At 37.3% G+C, this 23,503-nt stretch overlaps 1 protein-coding gene across 3 annotated transcripts in view; it reads right to left on the reverse strand.

Moving 5' to 3' along the window:
* Window positions 1–6,338: 6,338 nt before the first annotated feature.
* LOC120530295 (desmoglein-2-like) overlaps window positions 6,339–23,503 on the reverse strand; it is a 61,930-nt gene continuing 44,765 nt past the window's right edge. For all 3 annotated transcript variants that reach the window (XM_039754665.1, XM_039754664.1, XM_039754666.1), the window contains 7 exons: window positions 22,423–22,691; window positions 19,411–19,553; window positions 17,819–18,043; window positions 14,725–14,970; window positions 12,832–12,959; window positions 11,874–12,215; window positions 6,339–7,420 (listed from right to left, as the gene is read on the reverse strand). In XM_039754665.1, the coding sequence (XP_039610599.1) occupies window positions 6,443–7,420; window positions 11,874–12,215; window positions 12,832–12,959; window positions 14,725–14,970; window positions 17,819–18,043; window positions 19,411–19,553; window positions 22,423–22,691 (2,331 nt within the window). In that variant the 3' untranslated portion in view covers window positions 6,339–6,442. The remainder of the gene's footprint in view (window positions 7,421–11,873; window positions 12,216–12,831; window positions 12,960–14,724; window positions 14,971–17,818; window positions 18,044–19,410; window positions 19,554–22,422; window positions 22,692–23,503) is intronic.

Raw genomic sequence — 23,503 nt, forward strand, 5'->3', positions numbered from 1 at the left:
TTCTGATGGTAGGACTGCTCTTTTCTCAATAAGTAAGCAGGAAAGCAGATTTAATGGCAGGGAAAAAAATGAAGGCATGGTGATGAGGATCTAAATTAGATAACCCCCCCAGAACATTTACCTGGGAGTTTCTTCAGATAATCTACGAATCGACAGACTGATTACTAGCTACCGAAAGTGACCCTAGGGATATGGAATGTGACCTCTGTGGCAGGGAAAGAACCAAAGCTAGTGTGGGAGGTAGAGATGTACCATCTAGATATAGTCAGGTGAGCCCCCAAACTCACCACATGAATGCTGGAGTTTACCACAGTATACGAAAGGGTCGTCTCCCTGCAAATTTGAGTTCTGACTCCTGTCTGTGCTTATGTGCCAACAATTGGGTTGGAGTATTCAGCCTCCTTGGAGACCTTGGGGGGAGTGCTGGAAGGTGCTGCCCCTGGGGACTTTATTGTTGTACTGGAGTATTTTAACACTCACTTGGGCAACAACAGTGAAAACTGGAAGATTGTGATTTGGAGGAATGCCATACCTGACCTGAACCTGAGTGGTGCTTCATTATTGGACTTCTGTGGCAGCCACAGTTATTCTATTATCAACAGCATGCTCAAAGCATAAAGGTGTTCATAAGTGCACTTGGCACCACAGCGCCCTTGACCATAGGTCGATGATTGATTTTGTGGTTGTGTTATCGGATCTACAACCCTATGTCTTTGACATTCAGGTGAAGATAGGAGCAGAGCTTTCAAATGATCACTGCCTGGTTGAGAGTTGGATCAGATGGTGATAGCAGATGCTGGACACACCAGGCAGACCTAGATCTGTAGTGAGGTTGTCATGGGAATGTCTGGCAGATTCCCATCATATGAAGGAATTTCGAGTCACACCCCTGGACAATTTTCTCTTGCATTCTGAGGGGTGCTGGGGACAACGAACCTGAATGGACCATGTTCTGCGACTCCATTGTCAAGCCAGCTGTGCAGAACTGCAGGCATAAGGTAATTGGTGACTGTTGTGGTGGCAATTCCTGAATGCTGTAGTGAACCTTTGCTGCAAAGGGAGCTGTCAAATTGAAGAAGGAAGCCTTTTGTGCATGGTTAGAATTTGGGACTCCAGAGGCAATTGACAAGTACCAACAGGCTCAGTGGAGTGTGGCAGAAGCAAAAACATGGGTGTGGGAAGACTTCAGTGATGCCATGGAAAATTACTTTCTGTTGACTTCAAAACAATTCTGGCAAACAGTCAGGTGACTCATGAAGGAGTAGTGCTTTGTCCATGCAGTTTATAGCAGGAAGGGAGTGCTGCTGAAGACAGTTGGCCAGTGGATGGAGTACTTTGAGGCCCTCTAATTTCCACTGACACTTGTTCCTTTGAGGAAGAAGAATCGGGAACTCAGTGGAGGACTCATCCATCACTGCAGCTGAAGTCACTGAGGTAGTTAAAAACTTCTTGGTGGGTAAGGCTCCAGAGGTGGATGATAGTTACCATGAGTTCTTAAAAGGCTTTGAATGTGAGCTAACATACCTTTTCAAAAATGCGTGGAGTGGCTCTGGATTGGCAAATCACGCTAGTGGTCGTCATCTTTAAGTAAGAGGACCAGGAAGTGTAGGGGGATCATACACCTCAGGCTTCCTAGGAAGGTCTATGTCAGGGTTCTGGAGGAGATTCAGAAGGAATAATGTGAATTTTGTCATGGGCATGGAACACTGGTCCAACTTTTTGCCCGCACAAGAATTTTAGAGGGTTCACAGGAGTATGTCCAACCAGTTTACATGTATTTACATGTGTGGAAAAAGGCACATGAAAGCAACCCTCTGGGTGTCCTGTGGAGGTACAAGGTACCGGGCCAGCTGTTGTTGGCTGTTCGGTTCCGGAAAGAAAACTTAGTTTGCATTACTGGCAGTAAGTCAGATTATTTCTTGTTGGGTGTAGGACTCCACTAGGGCTTCCCTTTGTCTGATTTCTGTTCATAATTTTTATTAACAGAATTTCTAGGCACGGTACAAGGACTGGACGGTGTCAAGTCCAATGGCCTCATGATCACATCTCTGCTTTTTGTGACCTTAGGTATGTACTGGTAGTGCAGTTTTTAGCCAAGTGTGAAGCAGCTAGGATGATGACCAGGACCTCCAAGTCTGAGGTCATGGTTCTCAGCCAGAAAAAGCAGGAGTTGGGGATCAGGTGCTGCCTCAAACGGAGTTTAAGTATTTCAGGATCTTGTTCATGATTTAAGGAAGATGGAAACTGAAAATCAACAGGCAGATTTGAGCGGCGTGGGGAATATTGTAGATGTTGTTCAAGTTAGTAGTGGTGAAGATGGAGCTGAGTCGAAAGGCAGAGATCTTGATTTACTGGTTGATCCATGTTCCTCGCCTCACAAGCTTATAGGTAGTTACCAAAAGAACTAGATCACGGATACAAGTGGCAGAAATTAGTTTCCTTGGCAGGGTGTCTGGGCTCAGCCTTACAGAAGGGATAAAAAAACAGATATTTTGAGGCGCTCGAAATACAGCCCCTGCTCCTCTGCATCAAAAGGAACCAGTTGAACTGGTTCAGGTATCTGATTAGGACACTTCCAGTACACCACAGTGGGGAGGTGTTTCAGGCATGTCCAACCAAGAGGAGACATCGGGAGGGAAATCAGGACACGCTGGAGAGATTATATCTCTTCGCTGGCCTGGGAACCCTTCAGTATCCCCCTGGAGAAGTTAGGGGAAATGACAGGGGAAAAGGGATGTCTATTCATCATTGCTTAAACTGCAATCTTGGACTGCAATAAACTGCCATTTCTGCCCCAGTGACCTAGATCCGGATAAGTGTCAGAAAATGTAACTTTGCTGAGGATGCCGTTACCAAACATTTTTGCATTTCAAGAATACCATAATCTTTCAATTAAGACCAACATCAAGGGTCTAGCCCCTTAGCATTTTATTATACTGTATATGATAATCATCTTGGGCATGGGAAAGATGCTATATAAATAAATGTTTTACTGTTATTATTATTATTATATTGATATGAGAATATGAAATAACAAGCTGCATTAAAATGAGGATTTACAGTTTTATTTTATTTTTCAAAATTCTACAAATTGCTTTTCCCCTTCCATTCAACCCAAAGTAAAACATAATTGTTTTGAAATATGAAAAGGAAGAAATCAACATACAGTAAAAAAAAAAAACTGTTAATGTGAAAACATAATTTTCCCTCACATTCATTAAGCTCTGGAATATACTTTATAACCAGAAATATAGTTAGGGTAACTTGTTAGTAATGTGAGTGCAGATCCAAATCCACTTATGAAAATATAATAAAATGATTTACTAAATAAAAAAACAATTGGCAAATGATATAATTAAACCCATTTACAGGCAGGCCCACACATGCATTTATAAAAACACATTAAAGCACATACCTAAAAAATTAGAATTTAGGCTTGTTCACCTATACTACACAATTTATACAGTTTGATAAAAATAACTATATAGATTATGTCAAAAACTAGAAAAATTTGAAGAGGAAGAAGAAAAAATGGAAAACTAAGACACAAACACACCAGAGTCCCCAAGCCAATATTATCCTTAAGTAACAATACTTGAAACATTTGCAATAGCCTCACATACAATGACAGCCACATTCCTTAAGTTAAAATCCACAGTATAAAGCCTTATTTTCAATACAACTGTACACCAGCATATGGCGATGATGATATACTTTATTAATCCCTGAGGGGAAATAGCCTTTTCGCATGAAATTTGGGGGTCAGAGCAAAGGATCAACCATTGTCCAGTGCCTCAGGTTAAGGGCCTTGCTCAAGGACTCAAAAGATACAGTATGTAAGTATATTGATTATATACATCATCTCACACAAATTGTAGTATTGATCATTAAGAATGTATGTGAATATAACACTAGACTAATGTATGTAAATTCTAATAATGAGAAATAAGTATCAGTTTCAGCTGCTTTAGAAAAGAATTAGTGTAAGTTTTTGGAACACCAGCTTACAAGAATGGCTCCTACTGTATCCTTAGATAGATAGATAGATAGATAGATAGATAGATAGATAGATAGATAGATAGATAGATAGATAGATAGATACTTTATTAATCCCGAGGGGAAATTCACGGTGCATTGCCACACATTAAACATATTCAGTTAAATTGAGCATGAGCTCTAAATATTTATGTCTTGGCTGCCACAGCATCAAACATTGCGTTATAATGGCATAAATAGTTAATCTGTGAGGATCCTGGCAACATCAATGTGTTTACCTTCTGTCAGAATCAGAAAAATGGATGAGTATTTTGTAGTTCATTACTACAGGATATCTGTTACAGTAAAAAGTCCTCAATGTCTGAAAGTGAATCCAACTACTATAAATCAAGAAAAAGAAGATTTGAATTTGTTTTCTTAAGTGTTAGTAAGCAGAATTTTCTTTCAGTCTTATATTGTTTTATTTCCATGACCAAATATATGAAACCAAAAATTCTGTATGTCCATTTGACTAGTGATAGAATGTCAGAGCATTTTGTAATTCACAATAAATGCCCAAGAACTGGCATGATTTTATTTTTTACTTACTTTGTTAGATTAAACAGTTTCCTCAAAATAAAGCACATTTCCTTGGATTAGGAATAAAAGATGGTAGTGGAGCACATAGGCATGTTTAGATGGCTGTTGCAAACCGAAAAGCATGACAGCTACTTCCAGTATGAAATTGTTCTGCTTTAATCATTTATAATAGTCTAGTTAATATACAGTATATTAAAGCATATATCGGGGTGGCCAGTTCCTATCCTGAAGAGCCACAGTGGCTACAAGTCTTCATTCTAACCATTGTCTTAATTAGTGACTAGTTTTTGCTACTAATTAACTTTGTTTAATTTATTTGCTATTTAAGACTCAGACCCTTTAAATCAGGGCTGAGCAATGTCAGTCCTGGAGGGCCGCAGTGGCTGCAGGTTTTTGTTCCAACCCAGTGGCTTCATGAGAAATCACTCATTGCTGATGAAGCACTTTGCTCAAGTGACATTTTTCTTCTTCATTTTAGTTGCCCCACCCTTAATTGCTTATTTTAGTCTGGATTCACTGTTTTATCGTCTCTTTATTAACAATAGGATGCAAATGACAAAGGAGCCAGCAGTTCTCCATCTAGCGTGTCTCCATTTCCACTTGTGTGTATTCATCATTCACTATTTGGTTTAATTAAGCACTCAGAAGGAAACTGAAGAGAAACCGAAGAACTGAAAATTACTAATTCATTTTAGGCTTCAAATCACTTGAATAACACATGTATCATTAGAAAGGAAAACAAATCTGTGATTTAGGAATGAACTGACATAGTAGAGTTAAAACAACTAACACGCCATAAAATTAAATAAGATCTGTTACTAGTGAGGCTTGGCTTCTAGTTAAGCAACTGGGTTGGAACAAAAACCTGCAGCCACCCCAGCCCTCCAGGTTTGGAGCGGACCACCCCAGCATATATTATGGAAGGAAATAATTAAAAACACTGCTGGTTGTAAGAGTACCTTAGCAAACAGTCTGTAAAAGCAAAAAAAGAAACTGGTGTGTGAGCAGGCGTACAGTAACAAAAATGTTTGAAGCAACTATTTAAACACATGCTATGAAAAATTAAAATTGATTGATTGATTGTCAGACTTTGGAAATGATGCTTGAGACGGCCTTCCCCTTACCAAACACTAACCTTAAGGTCAATAAAATAGGTCCCTGAAGTTAAGTCACTATTTTAGGGCTAAAATGATAACAGAAATGTGAAACCTACTAATACACCTAATCTTAATTATTGTGAAACAATCAAGTTGTGTCCATTTTCTGAACAATAGCCAGAATTTTCACTAGTGCCCTCAGCAGCTATTCGATGAAAAATATCATACTGAAACAACATCTGTACCTTCCTGTCAGTTTGCTGTTTTAAATAGGCCTGACACCAGATTGTTAACAATATCGAAACAAATTAATTTATCAAACCCTAATCTAAAATTATTTCATTTTTATTGTGTCATTTACTTCCTACTATATAAGCAATCTCGGATAACGGTGTGCTGTTGTTTGAATAGATGTCCTTATCAAATGTGGTACTTTAAGAATGTTGTCTTGTAAAGTACATAATGCATTGGACAACACAGAACAGTATGGTGTTACTTCAGTATTAGATAATTAGTTGGAATCACTGCGGTGCCTTCATTTCCAGACTGTCACTTTGCCTTTCATTGTTGTGTACACTTAGATTTATGCACATGTTTAAGAGTGAAGCTTAGGCATCTTTAAAGCCTATTTAAATTATGTAACTGATGCTTCTTTTCTTTTAAATACATTACATGAGCAAGACTAAATATAATAAGAACACAATGTAAATTTGATCAAATCAACGTAATTCAGATGACATATCAGTGAGCGTTTCGTCCATATGCAGCAGTCAGTGTCTTTTGCTACTATATTCTTTACACAACTTCTGGTTTGATATCTTTTTTTCTTTGTTTTCAGCACAATGACTCATTGTTTGCTTTCTTTTTTCCACCTTTGAGACATTCTGAAAGTGTTGAGTTTCACTCACATTTAAGGTCCTTTGTTCTAAACCTTTCTGAATATTAGTGGCAAGAATTTCATGCTTACATAAAATTCCCTGCTTTAATCCATTTAAGCTACCTTGCATGTGAACTCCAGATTGGTCCTGCAGCACAACATTCTGGACAATGGGAATTTCATTTACGCACAAATGATCAGAATCTATCCCAATCACACCACCTTGAATGGGTGGACTCAAGTTGACTCTACGCTCTGTATGGAATACATTCTGAGGATGAGGAATTTCACCCAGCCTTAAAGCTCCATGATCGCCAGGAACAATTGTTGGACTCCAATCTGAAATACACATTTTTAGTGGAATCTGTGGCTCAACATATCGAGTAACTTTAATAATAGGAACATTGGTATAGGGCATGACCTGAGGGATACATAAAGGTGCTCCTGACACAATTAGATTTTTCTCTGTATGTGAAGGAGAATCTGTAGAGGAGATGGTTCTATGATACTCTGTAACAGACCCATTCTCATAAATAGTTTGAGAAGGAGTTTGCCTTTCCTCTTTAACACTAGACCATGTCTGATTTAAGAACAGTGTGCTACTTGGCGCTAATGGTGTCTGTTCCACACTGCTTTCCTCACTTCTAACCATGGACCTTTTGTGGGAGGCATCATAACTTTCTTCAACAGTGCAGATTTCTGCAAGTATTTTAAACTTGGAATCCAAATCAATGAAAAAACTATCATGCAGTCTTTCATCCATACCACTACAGAGTTCAATTGATGAAACAACAGAGACATTATCTTCATTACTGAACTCCAGCAAGCTGTCCACCTGGAGAGGGCACTCTTCTGAATAAAATTCCTCCTTCTGCAACAAAAAAGAGAAATATCTCAAAGTTGCTGCTCAAAACTATGTATGCGTGGTAGCTGTGGAAATAAACTACATTAAAACACAAAATTTAGAAAAGAGATAAGGTCCAAATGAGAAAACTTCATGTTAAGGACAGACGAGTGAACAACCTACAATATACATGTATTGTGTCTCAGCAAAAGGAGATTGATGCCTGCATAACTTGATAAATAAAACTGTAATTTTAAATTCTTTTTTAGCTTTGTTGGATGTTATTTACCTGTTTTGCACACTAAACACCTCATTTCAACCCTCAAATTACATATTACGTGTTTGTTTGCCAATCATGCAAAAATGGCTAAACTGGCTTTCACTAAATTTTACATGCAGGTTGCCTTTGGCCCAACTTAAAATGCATGCTATATGATGTTATAAAAATTTCATCAGGGAGGGGTTGGTAATGGGAGTTCCCCACAGAAAGTGCATTATTCTAGGCAATCTTAATGAAATTTTGCATGTATTATAAAGCTGAACCAATTTCAAATTCAGGCTACATGGCATTTCAAAAAGTTCACCAGAATGGGTGATTGTCATGGGTGGGGTGGAAAAAAAATACATCACTTCAAATTAGCTGAGTCTAAGTTCACAACGTTCAGCATGCGGATTACTGTTAGACCTTGAGGCCTTTCATAAAGCTCCACTGAGGAATGGGGGTTGTGATTTTCAGGCCGCAGGGGATTGAAAATCGAAACTGTGTCATCACTCCAGAATAGTTCAGCTGATAGTAATGAATTTGGGATTTTGTTCAGGTTTAGCCCTTCTCTACAATGAAAGCTATATTCCACATCAGTGATTCAATAGAAACCATGGTAGGGTAGGTTGGGGTATTATTTCAATGAGGGACCAACACACAAATTACACCTCACTCAAAAACTGCTGTCTTTCATTTAATTTTGTTCTTGCATTATTGTTCATACAGTTTAAGATACAGGTTTCATGGATTTTCAAAAATGTTATTGCAGAGTCATAGTGGGAGGGCCAACAACACAAAAAACATGCATTACTCCAAAAGAGTTTTGTAGATGTTGATGAAATTTTGCAAATATATTACTATTAATCCAGCTTAACATACAGAGTTTTTAGGTTTCAAAAGTTCATCTGCAATAGGTTATCAATAGAAGAAACACCTAGCAGTAATTTTGCCCAGCTTATTGTGATGTAACAATGATTTAATAATTCAAAAAGCCATCCTGTTTATTAATTGGGGGTTAAACATCTACTCAGGAAACTACAGTAAACCTGGAAATAGAAAGAAGTGGAGTTTATGGTTCCAACCCACCAATCACACACAGCAATTCTTGTCTCACAAAACCAGAGAAATTCATAGTTATCAGAGAGGTACTGTACTGTAACTGATAGATTTCAGCCAGCAATTACAAAATGGTCAACATTTAAAAAATAAATGATTGTTTTCTTGTTGTAACCAATTATACAAATGTACCGTACCCAAGTAATACGCCAAGTACTTCCATATAAACTACTCAAAGAAATTAAAGAAACACTTTGAAAACATATCAGTTGGATCCTGCTGAATATCTATACTGATATGGACTGGGTAATGTGTTATTAACAAAAGGATACCACATCATTTGAAAAGAGATAAGGTCCAAATGAGAAAACAAAAAAGACTTCATGCTAAGGACTCACGCCACCCTCATTTATTCTCTTTCTGATAGTTTGGTCAGAGACATTCACACCAGTAGCCTGCAGATCATTTTGTAGGGCTCTGGCAATGCTCATCCTGGTCCTCCTTGCCCAAAGGAGCAGATATTGGTCCTGCTGATGGGTTAAGGGCCTTCTATGGCCTTGTCTTGCTCTCCTAGAGTAAATGCCTGTCTCCCGGAATCTCCTACATGCCCTTGAGACTGTGCAGGGAGACACACCAAACCTTCTTATAATGGTATGTATTGATATATATATTGAGAGATACATATATGGCCTGTAATCCTGTCTGGTTTTGGATGCATCTTCCTTGTCTGGACAGGAACCTATCATAGTGGATGGTCTTTGGGAGACTGCCTCCCTACTATGCCTGGTGTCATAATTCCTCTAAAGGTGCTCCCATTTCTAGCAATGGGTGGAAGAAGCTCAGTGAAGCTTCATTCTGATTGTCCCAAAAAAAGATTTGAAGCTTCAAAAACAGCAAGGCCTGGTGGCTTATTGAAATCATAGCAGTCATGAGTTTGACACTGGCAGTGGAGGAAGCAGATATACAAGCCTTTGTTGACTGCCTGTTTTAAATTGGGCAGGTGCACTGTGAAAGCCTAAGACCAATCTGTGCATTCATTTTTATCTCATGATAATCATGCTGTCATTAAAATGCTGCAATAATGTGTACCCATTAGTAATAGTGACAATTGTCTACAATAAAACAATGTTTAAATGTGTTGTTGGAAATATATAATTTGTTGCTTTCATTAATATTGTAGCACAGTAATGCTCTTCTGCACTGAGTGCTAATGGATTCTTGCTCCTCTAGGTCACTTGCTGCACTTCACTGTTCCACTGTTGCTACAGAAGCTTTAATTAATTTGTGACTTTCACGCTTGTTGTTTTTGTATTAGCTCCACATTGGCTGTCAGTAAATCTGCTTATTTGAAAAATGGAATGCTAACCAGTAGTGTTGGTGACTCTTTCCTAGGCTGATGACACTTGTCAGCTCCATAAAGACAACCAAAATCCATCAGCACTCATAACCAGTGAAATGTTACAGCACATTTTAAGCCACCACTGATTTATAATTATGTGACAGGTTTTTTACGTCAAGGGATTTTTTGCTGTGAGGGAATGTGATGAATTATTATTGTTCCATCATTGTTTGAGGAATAATTGCACAAAGGGGTTTAGAGAAAGTGACCATGGATCTGAGAACAGATAATGGGGTTTATAGAATGTGTCTACAGTAGTCTTTACTATTGATAAAACATTAGAAAATCTAGTACAGAAGAATAATATAGCATAGTATTTACTTTATTGTCGGATAATAAGTTCCACACTTTTGTACTCCATTCAGTATCATCTCTATATAAAATACGACCATCAGTTTCACATCCCCCTTCATAGCATGTGCAGCACAAACCTTCAAAGCAGTCAGATATTTGAAGCTTTGGATATCATTCGTCATGTGGTAATGAAACTTTGATATAGGTTGTGGTATGCTGTTTTGGCACAGTGTGCTTCATTAAAGTAATAGAAGCTTCAAAGCTTTGGTGTCAAACATTCAATTCCAAGCCATTTGGACACCTGCAAGGCTTTATGGGAACTTTAATTCCAGTGGGCAGCCCTGCTGCGTTCCATGGGTGGCACCTGGCTGAACTGCCAGCATTAAGGTTCCCTATTCTTAGTTGGGACTTACATGTGACCCAGAAGTCATTCTCAGGGGCAGTGTTGTAGCACAAGAAGTAACCCAAGGTCAAGCAATCAAGAATGTAGCTCCACCTCATTTGGTAAGTTGGAGTTTGGATAGGAAGAAGACAATGCATGTTTGGAAAGGATGTGGAGGAAGGGAAAACTGGTTCAGTCTAAAAAGCATATGTGAAAGTATTTTGTGTGCAATAAATCAATATACAGTATTTAAACCCAGGACTGTGTTGGTACAGTTGTGTCAGGGGTTTGGGTAGAAGGTGCCTTCTACAGACCATGATATAGACCATTTACTTGATTTGTAGACTAAGACACCTATTTGGGTAAGGTGTGCATAATCCCTTTCTTCCTTAAAAAGCCATATGTACCCACCAAGTAGTCAGGTACAAGGGTATGCTGTGAAGAACCACTTAAGATCTTATGATCCTGCTAATATTCTGACATGGGTTGAGAAGACAACAAAAGCCTTGATCCAGTAAAGGCTGACCATTATCATGATCTCTTGGGTGAGGGTATAAAAGTAGACATCTGGGAAATATTTTTTTAAATGAAGGCAGAGTCCTTTGTGGGGAAAATCAAAAATGCTTCGCTCTGCTATGTACAGTATTTATTTAGGTGTGTCAGTACAGGGCTCCAAGTTGTCTTCTGTTTAACTCCATTTTCACCTTTTTAATTCTCCACATGTTATAAACAAAACCCATTTGTATTCTTAGGACTGTGATTAGATAAAATGAATTGATGGAATATTCAGGGAATCTATCATAACCTGAACTTCGTCAGCATTTTATTCAAATAAGCTCAATTTAATATGTTGAGCCTTAGGATGATTTAATATGGAAGCACAGAAACGTTTTTGTCCTGATTTACAATTGAGAACAATCTAAAGTAGGCCTATTGAAAATTTTAAAAGTAACCTTACTAAGTATGAGCTAGTGTTGTCACTGTTTTCTTCCAACTAAAACAATTTGGTTATTTTAAAAAACATAAGCAGTAAAAGCCTAAATATTTCAATCATTAGAGTTTTTTTTTACAAAAATTAATCAATTACCTGAAAGTAGTACATTTGCAGAAAGCCATCAGGGAGAGCAATATCATTGAACTCGTCTTCAGATTCCACAAGTTCACAACCAAATTTTCTTCTATTCCCAAAAATGTCTTTTGAACATCTGGCTATTTCATGATTAACACTTCCTCCAGTTTTATTGATACTAAGGCCGAGCCCTCGTCCTTCAATTGTAGCTCCTCCATTTAAAGCTCCAAATGGATTTAACATTCTGCCAGAAGACCGTAAAGACTCTGTTTTTTCTGTAATCGAGTGGGTTAGGAGTTGTGTAGAGCTAATGTTATTGGAACCATTTCTCAGTTCTGCTGAAGGAAGTAGTAGAATATCCTGCATAAAAAAGTAATACACGATAGCAAAATTAAGCAAACATCTCCATATCATAATGGGGTACTAGATGGCAATGGTCTGAATAAAGTCCTCACAAAACTTCAACAAGAGAAAATGACCCACATACCAAAACAAAAAGTTCAAATTGTTATATTGCAAATGTTGTTGGGTTAGCTAACCTGGACAACGTTTTCTGTCTCTGTCTCTGCCCTAAATTTCAATGTTGATAGAAGCTTGGGAAGAATTACTTTTAAAAGATATTTTCTCTTTCATCTATAACCCAAAAAGCCTTTCCTTGTTTTGAAGCTGATGATTGCATAAATACTCTTTTTAGCTCTCTCACCTTTCTGTTTTAAACTCCCTTTACATGTTGCAGCCCTTTTCATTTTCAATTACAGCCTAATTCTAGTGTTGAAGTTAAGCTTCAGCATAGTGATGATGGAGCAAGAAAAGATCAAGAAGTAAAACAGAGCTGTGTATTCAAACCAGGTCTATTAACAGCAAGTGAAAAAACCAAAGACCAAGGTACCACTATATGACAACACTAAACATTGCCGTAAACAAGCCTGCTAGAATATCTAATTTATTTATGTGTATGAAGCATACAAATATTTACCTTGTCTTCGCCAATTCCTTCCAAAGCATATGTTAGTAAGTTTCCTTCAGAGTGACCTGAAATGTGTTTAACGATTGCTGTCTTATAATTAGATCGACAAGAACAGGTCAGTAGCAGAACAGGAACAACTGTTTAGAAAGACAGTAATAACTGTGTCACTAATCTCAATATCAACCTGGAGGTTTTACATGTAAGGCAGGATATGTTATGTACTGGCTAAATCACTGAAGGTTACATCTCAAGGTTGCTGGTTCAATTCATGTATCAACCAGAATGTTCTCCAAATGCAAAAAATACATACAGTATGCAGACAACAGCAATGAAGACTGATCTTCTAAATTTACTTGCCTAAGGGAATCAGTCAAATATGCAATGATACGACTTTTCTTAATGCTGCAGTTCAAAACACTGTGATTTACACTATTGTAAATACCATGGGTTGAGAAACTGGATACTTCTGGAGATAAAGAACCAGGAATTCATTTCTAAAAACACTGGGCACAGAGATATTAATCACACTACAAGAATATACAGAATTTGGTATGGATGAGGAAACAAGGATTTTAAGAAATTCACAGAAACACTGAAAAAAATGTAACTTTCACATAGAAGACATTTTAGCAAGGACTCGAGTAACTGGGAGTTCTATCTATCTATCTATCTATCTATCTATCTATCTATCTATCTATCTATCTATCTATCTATCTATCTATCTATCTATCTATCTATCTATCAAGTTGCATGTTTGTTGGCAATGATCATGAGTTACAAGCTGGAAACATTTCACACTTGTTCAGATTAGCCATAAAGGAAGCTGAGATATTCTATAATTCTGGGATGATAGAAAAGTCCAATTCATTTTTCTAAATTCATTAAACTTAATGGTTTCTTTCTGTAATGGTGATCAGGCGAGAAAGTGGTCAACCACTGAAAGAGTAATGGATTCATTTTTACAATTTATTTGTATCTGAACAGTAACTGTGTTTAACTTTGCGTATGACTTTGTGTTAAAACTAATTGTGGACCCCACAAAGGTTTATTTTCTCTAGAGATACTGCTGACTGTACTTTTTGTTTTTCTCTCCTCCTGTGTCATCTCACTCTATAATAACATTAATGGACAGGTAATGTTAGGTTCCATTTATGTTAATCAGTTTTAAACTTTTTGTTTCTCTGTGTTTTTAAACAAATCTATGTTTTTGTATGTATATGTTATGAAATTAATAATTTGCAGTTTGCAATTGCTTTTTATCTGTTACAGCATTCTGAGCTTGCATTTAGTGAAAAGTATTATGCAAAAATAAACTAAATTGAATTCAATGTGAACAATTAAGGAAAAGCAATAACGGCTTTACATACAGTATAGGCTGTGTTATCAGAAGCCTGAAGCATATCCCTCAGTCAAAATAGATACAGAAATACAAAAAGATAAAGGAAGTCTAGAAAAAAATGGTAAGAGGAGGAGTTGGTGAGCAAAATAGATGATTTTAAGAGATAATAAGAAGTAAGGAAATTAAAAGGTCAGCAGTAGGAGAAGCCATTTTGTATATCTGTCACCAGTTAATTTTACTGAGCAGATCAACAGAAGCAACATCTTCTAAGCTGTCAATCCAACAGACATTTAATTTTTACTGTTGCTTATTGCTTAAATAATACTTCTACAGTGCAATCTTTGTGTTGTATAATTATATAACAATATGCTTTAAAGGTGTATAAATGATTGAATGTAGGATGTATTGATAAATGACAGTAAGAGGTTACATGAAGAAAGTGAAAGCTCTGGTGAACATTCCTGCAAATTGTGTCTTACTTGATTGATTCTCTCTAGTAAACAGTATATAATAAGCAGAGAAAAATATATGGCAGTTGCTAATTAGGAAGCGAGATAACTTACTGAGCAGCAATAAGAGTCCTAAAATCATTATGGCATTAGCTCTGGATCCCATGGAAATTCCTTCTCTTTTTGATTTTACTGCAGCTGCAATTACTGCGCAGCTCCTATTGATTTTACAAGTACAAACATGAACATTTAAGACTGGATCTTCTTGACATCTCTTCCCTTGCTGATCCTGGATCATAAGTTTAATGGCATATCTACCAGGCCAAAGCTTCTCCTGTACTCTAATCAATGCACTGGTGTCTTAAAAAGAAGAAAAGAATACAAAATATGAACAACAACTACTTGTTTTACATTAAAATCATGCACAATATGGGACAATTACTGACATATAAATACAAATGTTCAATATTTGCACAGGCTACACATCTTACATGAACTCTCTACTCTTTCACTCTTAAAATGAACCAATAAGTACAAAGATTATAACTACAGCAAATAATTTTTTTTGCAGCTTCATAATATACAATGCCTATAAAATATATTCACCCCATGGAAGTGTTTTTTATTATTATGCAACATTGAATCACATTGGATTTAATTTGACCTTTTTGTAACTGATCAGCAGATAAAGACTCTTTAACTCTTTCAGGGCTGATGTCGACTTTTGTCAAAAACTGTAAACTGCGACAAAACCAACCATTATGTTTTAGTTGGAGTCTCGCTGCTAGATTCTTTGGTTTTGACCGAGATTTTCTGCACTCCCATGAGTAGCAAGGCACAAACAACAGCAAAAATGGCCCTGACACCTGGCGAGAGATCAAAGCGGGTGCGTAAAGCAGAATACTCCAGGGATGACGTTTTGCCCGTTCTCTCTGAACTGGACTATGACTTGTTGGACTCCGATTTTGATACAAGCAATCAAAGATGAATGTGAGGTTCCAGCTTCAGCTGACTGGTGCCCAGCTATTCGTGGTACTGAACATGTTCAAGTAGCTGACACGCCTATGGCACTGTTCACCTGGGAGGACTGCCACTTAACATTGATAAGAGATAGAATCCAGATTGCCATGTACTGCGACAGTGACCGCTGCGGCTGCCCCAGCCACACAAAGACAGCCTGGCAGCAAGCCTGCTGCACATTCTTGGCAAACTGGCAGCCACAGCATGCAGCAACAGATGTTTTATGTTGATTTCTGTGTGAAGCCATTGCCTTTCATAAAACTGTTTTTTGGAAAAAATATTCAGCCCTCAAAGAGTTAATGTCAAAGTGAAAGCAGATCTCTACAAAACGATCTTAGTTAATTAAAAATGTAAAACACAACATAATGGAGCGTTTCTCAACCTTTAAGTATTTGCGATCCAAGTTTTCATAACAGTTTTAATCTCGCCCCCCTAACGTTATTTTGAAAGGAGCCCACTAATACCAATTTGTTCTTTTTTAATTAATGATATATCATAGATGCATATTTTATTATACCTACTTAACTTTTATCGACATTTATCTAACTCTATATTTATTTTTCTAGTATCAGAATGTAGATTAAGTTAATTTGTTTTGCTTTCAATAGATGTATTTTTCATATTTTTGATTCTTGTTTCCTTTTTTTCACATCTTTGCACCAAAAGTTTTGTTACTTTGCACCCCCCTTTTTGTTACTCAAACCCCACAGTTTGAGAACCACTGACATAATGGGTTATATAAGTATTTAGCGGATGCACCTTTATTTGCCATTTCAGCCTTGAGTCTTTGTGCACGCTGCAATTTTCCCCAATTTTTCTTTTCAAAACTGCTCAAGCTCTACAGTATATGGAGATTGTGAGTGAACAGCCAGCCACAAGTTCTCAATTAGACTCTTCTACCATTACAAGCCTTCCAGGTCCTACTTCAAGGAAGAATCCTCACAGTATGATGCTGCCATCATGCTTCATGGCGGGCATGGTGTGCTTTTGATAATGTGTAGTATTCAAACATGTTGTTTAGTCTGATAGCCAAAATGCGTAATTTTGGTCTTTACAGAGCATAGACCCTTTTTCCAGCTGACATCAGGGTCTTCCATGTACCTTCTGGAAACCTCTAGCTGAGATCTCATGCGCTTTATTTTAACAATGGCTTTCTCTTTGCTACTCTCACAAAAAGCTGCAATGGGTTAAGCACATAAGCAACAGTTGTTGTCTGTGCCGTCTCTCCAATCTCCGCCACTGGAGCTTGTTACTCCTTTAGAGTTATCATAAGTCTCCTGGTGGCCTCTCTCAATAGTCTTCTTCTTCTTGTATGATCACTCAGTTTTTGTGGATGGGCTGTTCCAGGCAAATTACGTACCATACTCTTTCCTTTAGTTAAAATTGATTTAACTGGACTCCAGTGATTATTCGGTGACTTGGATATTTTCTTGTATCCATCACCTGACTTGTTCTTTTCATGAATTGTTTGATGTGTTCTTTTGTCTTCATGTTGTAGGTTAGGTCATGAGACTGATTCACCACAAATTGTGCCTTCCAGATAAGGTGCATTTATACTACAAACAACCGAAAACGCTTGACTACAGGCAGGTGATTTTCATTGAACTAATGACATCTAAAACCAATTGAGTGCAACAGTGATGATACAGTTGTGTCATTTTAAAGATTGTGAATGCTCACAAAATCAGTTATTTCATTTTTGACATTAAAAGAGTCTGTTTCTATTGATCAGTGTCAAAACCACTGTGATTTAATGTTGTATAAAAATAAAATGTGAAAACATTCAAGGGATGAGTACTTTTTCTAGGCACTGTACATCTTAACTCTTGATTCATATTTCTATTATCCAGGTTAGCTTTGTAGGCTATACCATGAGTAACCTGCAGGAACACATCCTAAGCAAACTGGTGCATTTCAAATGCTATGTTAATTTTTCTGCATTGCATGAGCAGATGTCAGTTCTGTAGATGCAGACAATTGGCAATGTATTAATTTATATATTTATTTCTTTACTGTCTTGATGCAACTTTGTGAAGATAGACATAAAATTATCTATTAGGAATTAAGCTTGGAAGTTGTTGTACTTTGTTTGCTTTTTTGTCTACCATAAAGCTGAAAGGTTTATTTTGAAGTATACAATAAAAAAAACACATGTATAACCACAAAGATGACTACACCCATTTACTACCATTGTGCTTTTTGATTGTCCACTGCTTTGTCCCTTGGGGTTCATCAATAATCGTATATGTAAATGGGGCACTATTGGGGTCGATGTCTTCATCTACAGCTGTGACAATAAATGATTTGTCATCTCTACATAAGTTTGTGGAAGTGGTAATCAAAGTTGGACAGTGATCATTGAAATCTTTCACTTCAATTTCTACAGTTCCAGTTGCGGTTGTTGCAGGCATGTCTGAAAAAGAGTGAAATTCATTATTATTTTTGGAAAATCTGTTATTTTTTTCAATGAAACAAACAGGGATCCTCTATTTCCAACTTGCCATGCTTGGCATAAGGTACATACATGTAATGAGTTAATAATTCTGAAATATCTCGACAAAGAAGCTTTTCAAAAGAAAATTAAAACAGCTCCATCAAAACACAAGCAGTTATCCCATTGCTGATCCCTGTAAAATATCTCAGCTTGACATGCAAAATGAACATGATCATTATTTGCAGTAATGCTTTCTTATGTCATATGTGAACAGAAATTACCCCTAACTAGTTATTAACAGCAGATGGGCACTTACACCTTTCATTAAGTTGAACATCCAGCTTTAATCAAGTATGGATAAATTTTGTTAGTATGAAGGCATAGGATTTGTTAGTAGCTTTATATAAGAAGCGATCTGAAAATATGACACAGGCTGCAAATTCAATTACCAAACGTTCAGTACATCATAAGACAAAAATAGGAATAGCTATGGAGTTGAGGATGGGATTGTATATCCCAGGAGAAAAAAGGTTAAAACACAGATCTTTCAGAAAAAAAAAAAAAAGAAAAACAAAAAAGTAAAAATCACATTAGGAAAACAAATAGTGAGCAAATACAAAAAATGCTAAATTGATTTACAATTCACCATCAAATATTATTGTTAATTTTGTTTCAATTAAAGAATAAACTTCAAGTAGATGGGCACATTGTGGTGACAGGGTTAACAGGTTTGCAATGCCACCACAAGTGAGGTTTTGGTTAGATGTAGGCCAGAACAGTAGTCTTCCTTAAGGGTGTGGCCTCCATACACACCCAGCCCACCTGTCAGTGATCTGCCAATAGGTGGAGCACACAAAAGCACCTGGGTAGTTCATTGCATAATACTTGGCAATAAAATTGCTCACAATATAACTGACAAATACACTGAGTTATGAAAAATGATTCAAAATATTTTCATATTATTCACACTTAAAATAAAAACTTTGTTCATGGTGTTATCTTAAATTTAACAGCAAATTTTGTGATGAACAAAGAAGGAAAGAGGAAAGCATAGCTATGGCAGTGGATAAACACAAGACATGACTCTGCTCTTTGCCTCTTGCTTTTTACTTAATTCTAATCATTTATTGAATTTTGTTTCTAATTATTTGTGTTTTCATTAAAATAAAGTACCTTGTACTCTAACTGACTTTCTAGGCCTAAAACTGTCTCACCCGTTTACGTGCCTACATACCCCTGAAAACTAAAACTCTGGCCACTAGACTTTGCTGCTGCTGTCTTGATTGTTATCACATTTATTGAGTCTAGGATTATAGAACAGATTATAGAAAAGAAATAAGACCAACCGTCAGTTATTGCCAATATTGTTGCTGTGTAGGTGCTGTTTGTTAAATATGGAGATTCTCGATCAGGCATTTTGGCAAGTTTTATTTCAGCAGTGTTTGAATCAACAATCAGCCAGTTGTTTGGATCATAACCTTTTGCATATCTATAAAAGAGTATAATATAGTTAATTGAATAATATCCATTCAGCCATCAACTATTTTTAGTTTCATTTAAATCATGATGGGGTAGTAGGTACCAGAATCTGTCTCTAATACATTGGGTACAAATGGGAAATTAATCCTGGAGAAGACACCAGTCAGTCTTAGGACACTGGGTAAATAATAAATGGTAAACACTTTTTGCAATGTTTAATGTAATATAAAAGATAAACTACCAAAAATACATTGGTCTGCTTTCCAATCCTACTTTGGTGACATCTATGGCTACAGATTTTTGTTCCAATCAGTTACTTAATATGTTTTAATATTTAAATATTGCTAGCGTCATAAACAAAAGCAAAATACCAATCTGGCCATACAAACCATACAACCTGATCATACTAGATATTTAGTCTCAGGCTACACTTAAACTTATAGTTTCAATTGGACTTTCGTCTTCTCTTGAGTCAGTTCTCACACTCCTGTTAGCCAATTCTTCATTTGACTTTTTATTGTTCTTTTATCATTGGGGCTTCTTGGAGGAATTGCTCACGTGTCTGAAGTCTTTGGAAAAGATTTCCATATATCCCTGTTTCCAAATGGAGCGCATCTCTCTATTATAAAAAAAAATCCTGGGAGTGAGACTAGGGATACGAGACATGATCTTCTCAGAAGACAATTTGACATCCACGCGAGAGACACTTTAACGTCATGCAAAGACAATTTGATGTCCCATGAGAGACACTTTAATATCAGGTAAAGACATTTTGATGTCCCACGAGAGACACTTTAATGTCACGTGAGACAAGGCAGTGAGACCACATTTAAAACAAGTTCAAGGTCATCTAACCAACCAGTTGTTGGAATGCCTTTGACAGACAAACATCATGTGCTTCCAGCTCCTAAAACAACGACAAGTGACAAGCAGAACATGCAGGTTGCCAGCAGCAGCAGCAGGAAGCCAACAGATCATCCGACTGCTTTTCCTTAGCTTGCATTCAGCCATCCCCCCACCCACCCCCAACGCGAGTGGCAGAGACGTGAAGTGGCAAAAGGACAGCTGCCGTACAGGCTTTTGAATGATCGACGTGCAGCGCAACAAAAAGAACACGCAGCTCGCCAGCAGCAGCAGCAGAAAGACAGCAGATTATCCGACGGCATCTCCTTAGCATGCATTCAGCCGCCCCCAAACCCCCAACACGAGCAGCATTATACGTCCTGCGAGAAAGATTTAACCACGCCTGGGTCTGGAAATAAAGGACAAGTATTGTTTTTACAAAAGTTTTAAAGTAAAAGTGAAAATAATGCATATGTAACAATTCCTTTGAAAATAACAATCTCTTTAAATTGTATGTCCAGTAAACCAAACCTGGGGGTGGGCGAGCAGAGCCCCCTAATATAACTAAACACACACTTCTTAAATCATAAATTATTGAAGCATGTTTCAGAGTTAATGGTAGCACTGCTAATCCCACTTCAGAATTGGCAGCTTCACATTTCGCTGAAAACCACTTGAAAACCAGAAGTGGCCGCTTTGAACTGAGTGAGGGTGGAGGTTGTAGCCAAGCACTGTGTAGATCTTCTAATGTGCTTCCATTACCTGTTATGTGTCATATTTGATTTATGCATATTTTGTGTTTTATGGTTGTTTTTGTTATATTTGACATCATATATGTACTGTTTCTTCATTTGCCACCCTGACGTCACTGCTTCTGGAACCTCCTACCAGCTCTAAAAAGCTGAAAGCTAGGGAAATACAGCATTTTTGTTGCTATTCTTTTTTTTAATGAATCTTTATTTATTTATTTCTTGCCTTTTTGGATACAAGCCAGGATTTCTATGGTTTCTCTCCATTGTTGTGTATTCTTGATCATTCTTGGGGCTCTTTAGTTATATGTGAATAGATAAAGCCAGTTACTCATTTTGGGGCCTACTGGCCTGAAACCTGAAGGTAGTAATGTCTGAAGGCATCAGGGTAAGTCTCTTTGGGCAGAGAACAGAAGGCCCTTTCCTTTGTCACAAAAGGCATACCCTGCCTTTTAGCAGAAAGTATTATCAGTAGTAACATTCCTAAAAGCCCATCGTTGGGATTGTAGCAAAGAACCCCTGCATTTTCTATCAGCATTTCAAAGACATCCATCCATCCATCCATTTTCCAACCCGTTGAATCTGAACACAGGGTCACGGGGGTCTGCTGGAGCCAATCCCAGCCAACACAGGGTGCAAGGCAGGAACCAATCCCGGGCAGGATGCCAACCCACTGCAGTTCAAAGACATTGTACTGACAATTAAAGGGAGAGATAATCTGGTCATGCGAAATGTATCCAGGTTTAATAATCGCTCTACATGATGCTGGCATAGGTTTTAGCTCCCTTGTGAACCTGTATTGAAAATAGATGGACGGATAGATGGAGAAGACAACACAAAGCTTTGGCATACATTGCATATCCAGAAATTAAATTCTGTCTTTATTAAATATGTCTACTCATTACTAAACATGTGTTTTTTTTTATATTGCATGCAACATATTAAACATTCATCTTTATGCAAATTTCTGTTGTTGCTTCAGCCCAGGTATTTAAATATCTGGTGATGGCATAATCATAATACTGTGCTACCTTGTAACAGAACCTTGTATTTAAAACAAATAAATATGCTTGTTAATTTATAGCAGTGATGGTGATATCAAATGAAAATGCTCGGAGTTACTATATGCCTTTTTGTTACACATACTGTATGTATTATTACTTGCTGAATAACCTTCATTTATAAAAATAATTCTTAATATCAACACCTGTTTAGGTGAAGTTTAATGAACATTTCATAGATTTTAGTAATAAAATTTTTCAAGGAAGAAGCGTGCACTGTGCTTACCTGACTTTACTTGCAATTTGTCCAGTTTCTTTGTTGGTGGCTGCATACCTGCCAATAGCTTTTCTAAGGTCCAATTTACCTTTCTCCTCAGTAACATGGAGTACTATTTTATTTGGAGAAAAACTTGAGCTCTCTTTAATATTTTTCACTCTTACTATAAATGGAATTGATTTACTTTTGTATTGGTAAGAAACAGATTCATGGAATTCAGCTTTGTTTCTAACATTAAGTGCAAGCTCAAGGAGCTGCATTTCTTCAAAGTCGACTTCCTGTTTTGAGAAGAGAAGTAAATGGTTATAGATAATGGCTTTTTGATTTAAAATACATGGTTACAAGCTTAGTTTAGGTATCCATTACAAGCAGAAATTAACAACCTGCATGTTACAAAACATAAGTATTACACTGCTGTCCATTACAATGGCACTGGAAAGAATGCATCATATTGCTCTGAAACTTGCAGGATGCATAGGTCATGGTAGAGTATCAAATGATTACAGCACATATGCTAATAATGTGAAGGAATTATGCCTCCTGGACTTTCCCAGAGTGGGTGTAATGGGTGCCTGCAAAGGAAACCTTATTGATTATTTCCTGGCAGATTGTGTGCTCTTAGTGAGCAAACATGAACAGTACGACAGCCATACATCCAGGACCTTGGACTTTGAGTGAGAGGGAATTATGAGAATGCAGAAAGGTGGATTATCCTTCCAAGACATTGGCGATTGTGTTGGACTGAATGTGAGCACAGTGATGAGAATATGAATTTAGAAGACTCTCGCACCCAACTCATAACTGAAAAGAAGGGCAATGATGGTCTGAATAACCACATCACAGATCCTAGCCTAAGAGCTGTGGTCTTTCACATATCACCGGGTGTCTGCATGAACTCTTCACCCCGGTTGGCAGCAGTGGGAACTTCTTGCTTACCACCCATGGCTTTGGATACCCTTGAACATAGGCTTTGGTAATTGCAATGGTGTCAAAATGACTCTAGTGGCAGGATGACTGACATTGCTTTTTATTTTCGGAAAGGTTCCTGTTCACTTTATTGCATTATGATACTTTGTAGATGGATCTATGC

The sequence above is a fragment of the Polypterus senegalus genome, chromosome 5, assembly GCF_016835505.1.
Source record: "Polypterus senegalus isolate Bchr_013 chromosome 5, ASM1683550v1, whole genome shotgun sequence".
NCBI lineage: Eukaryota > Metazoa > Chordata > Cladistia > Polypteriformes > Polypteridae > Polypterus > Polypterus senegalus.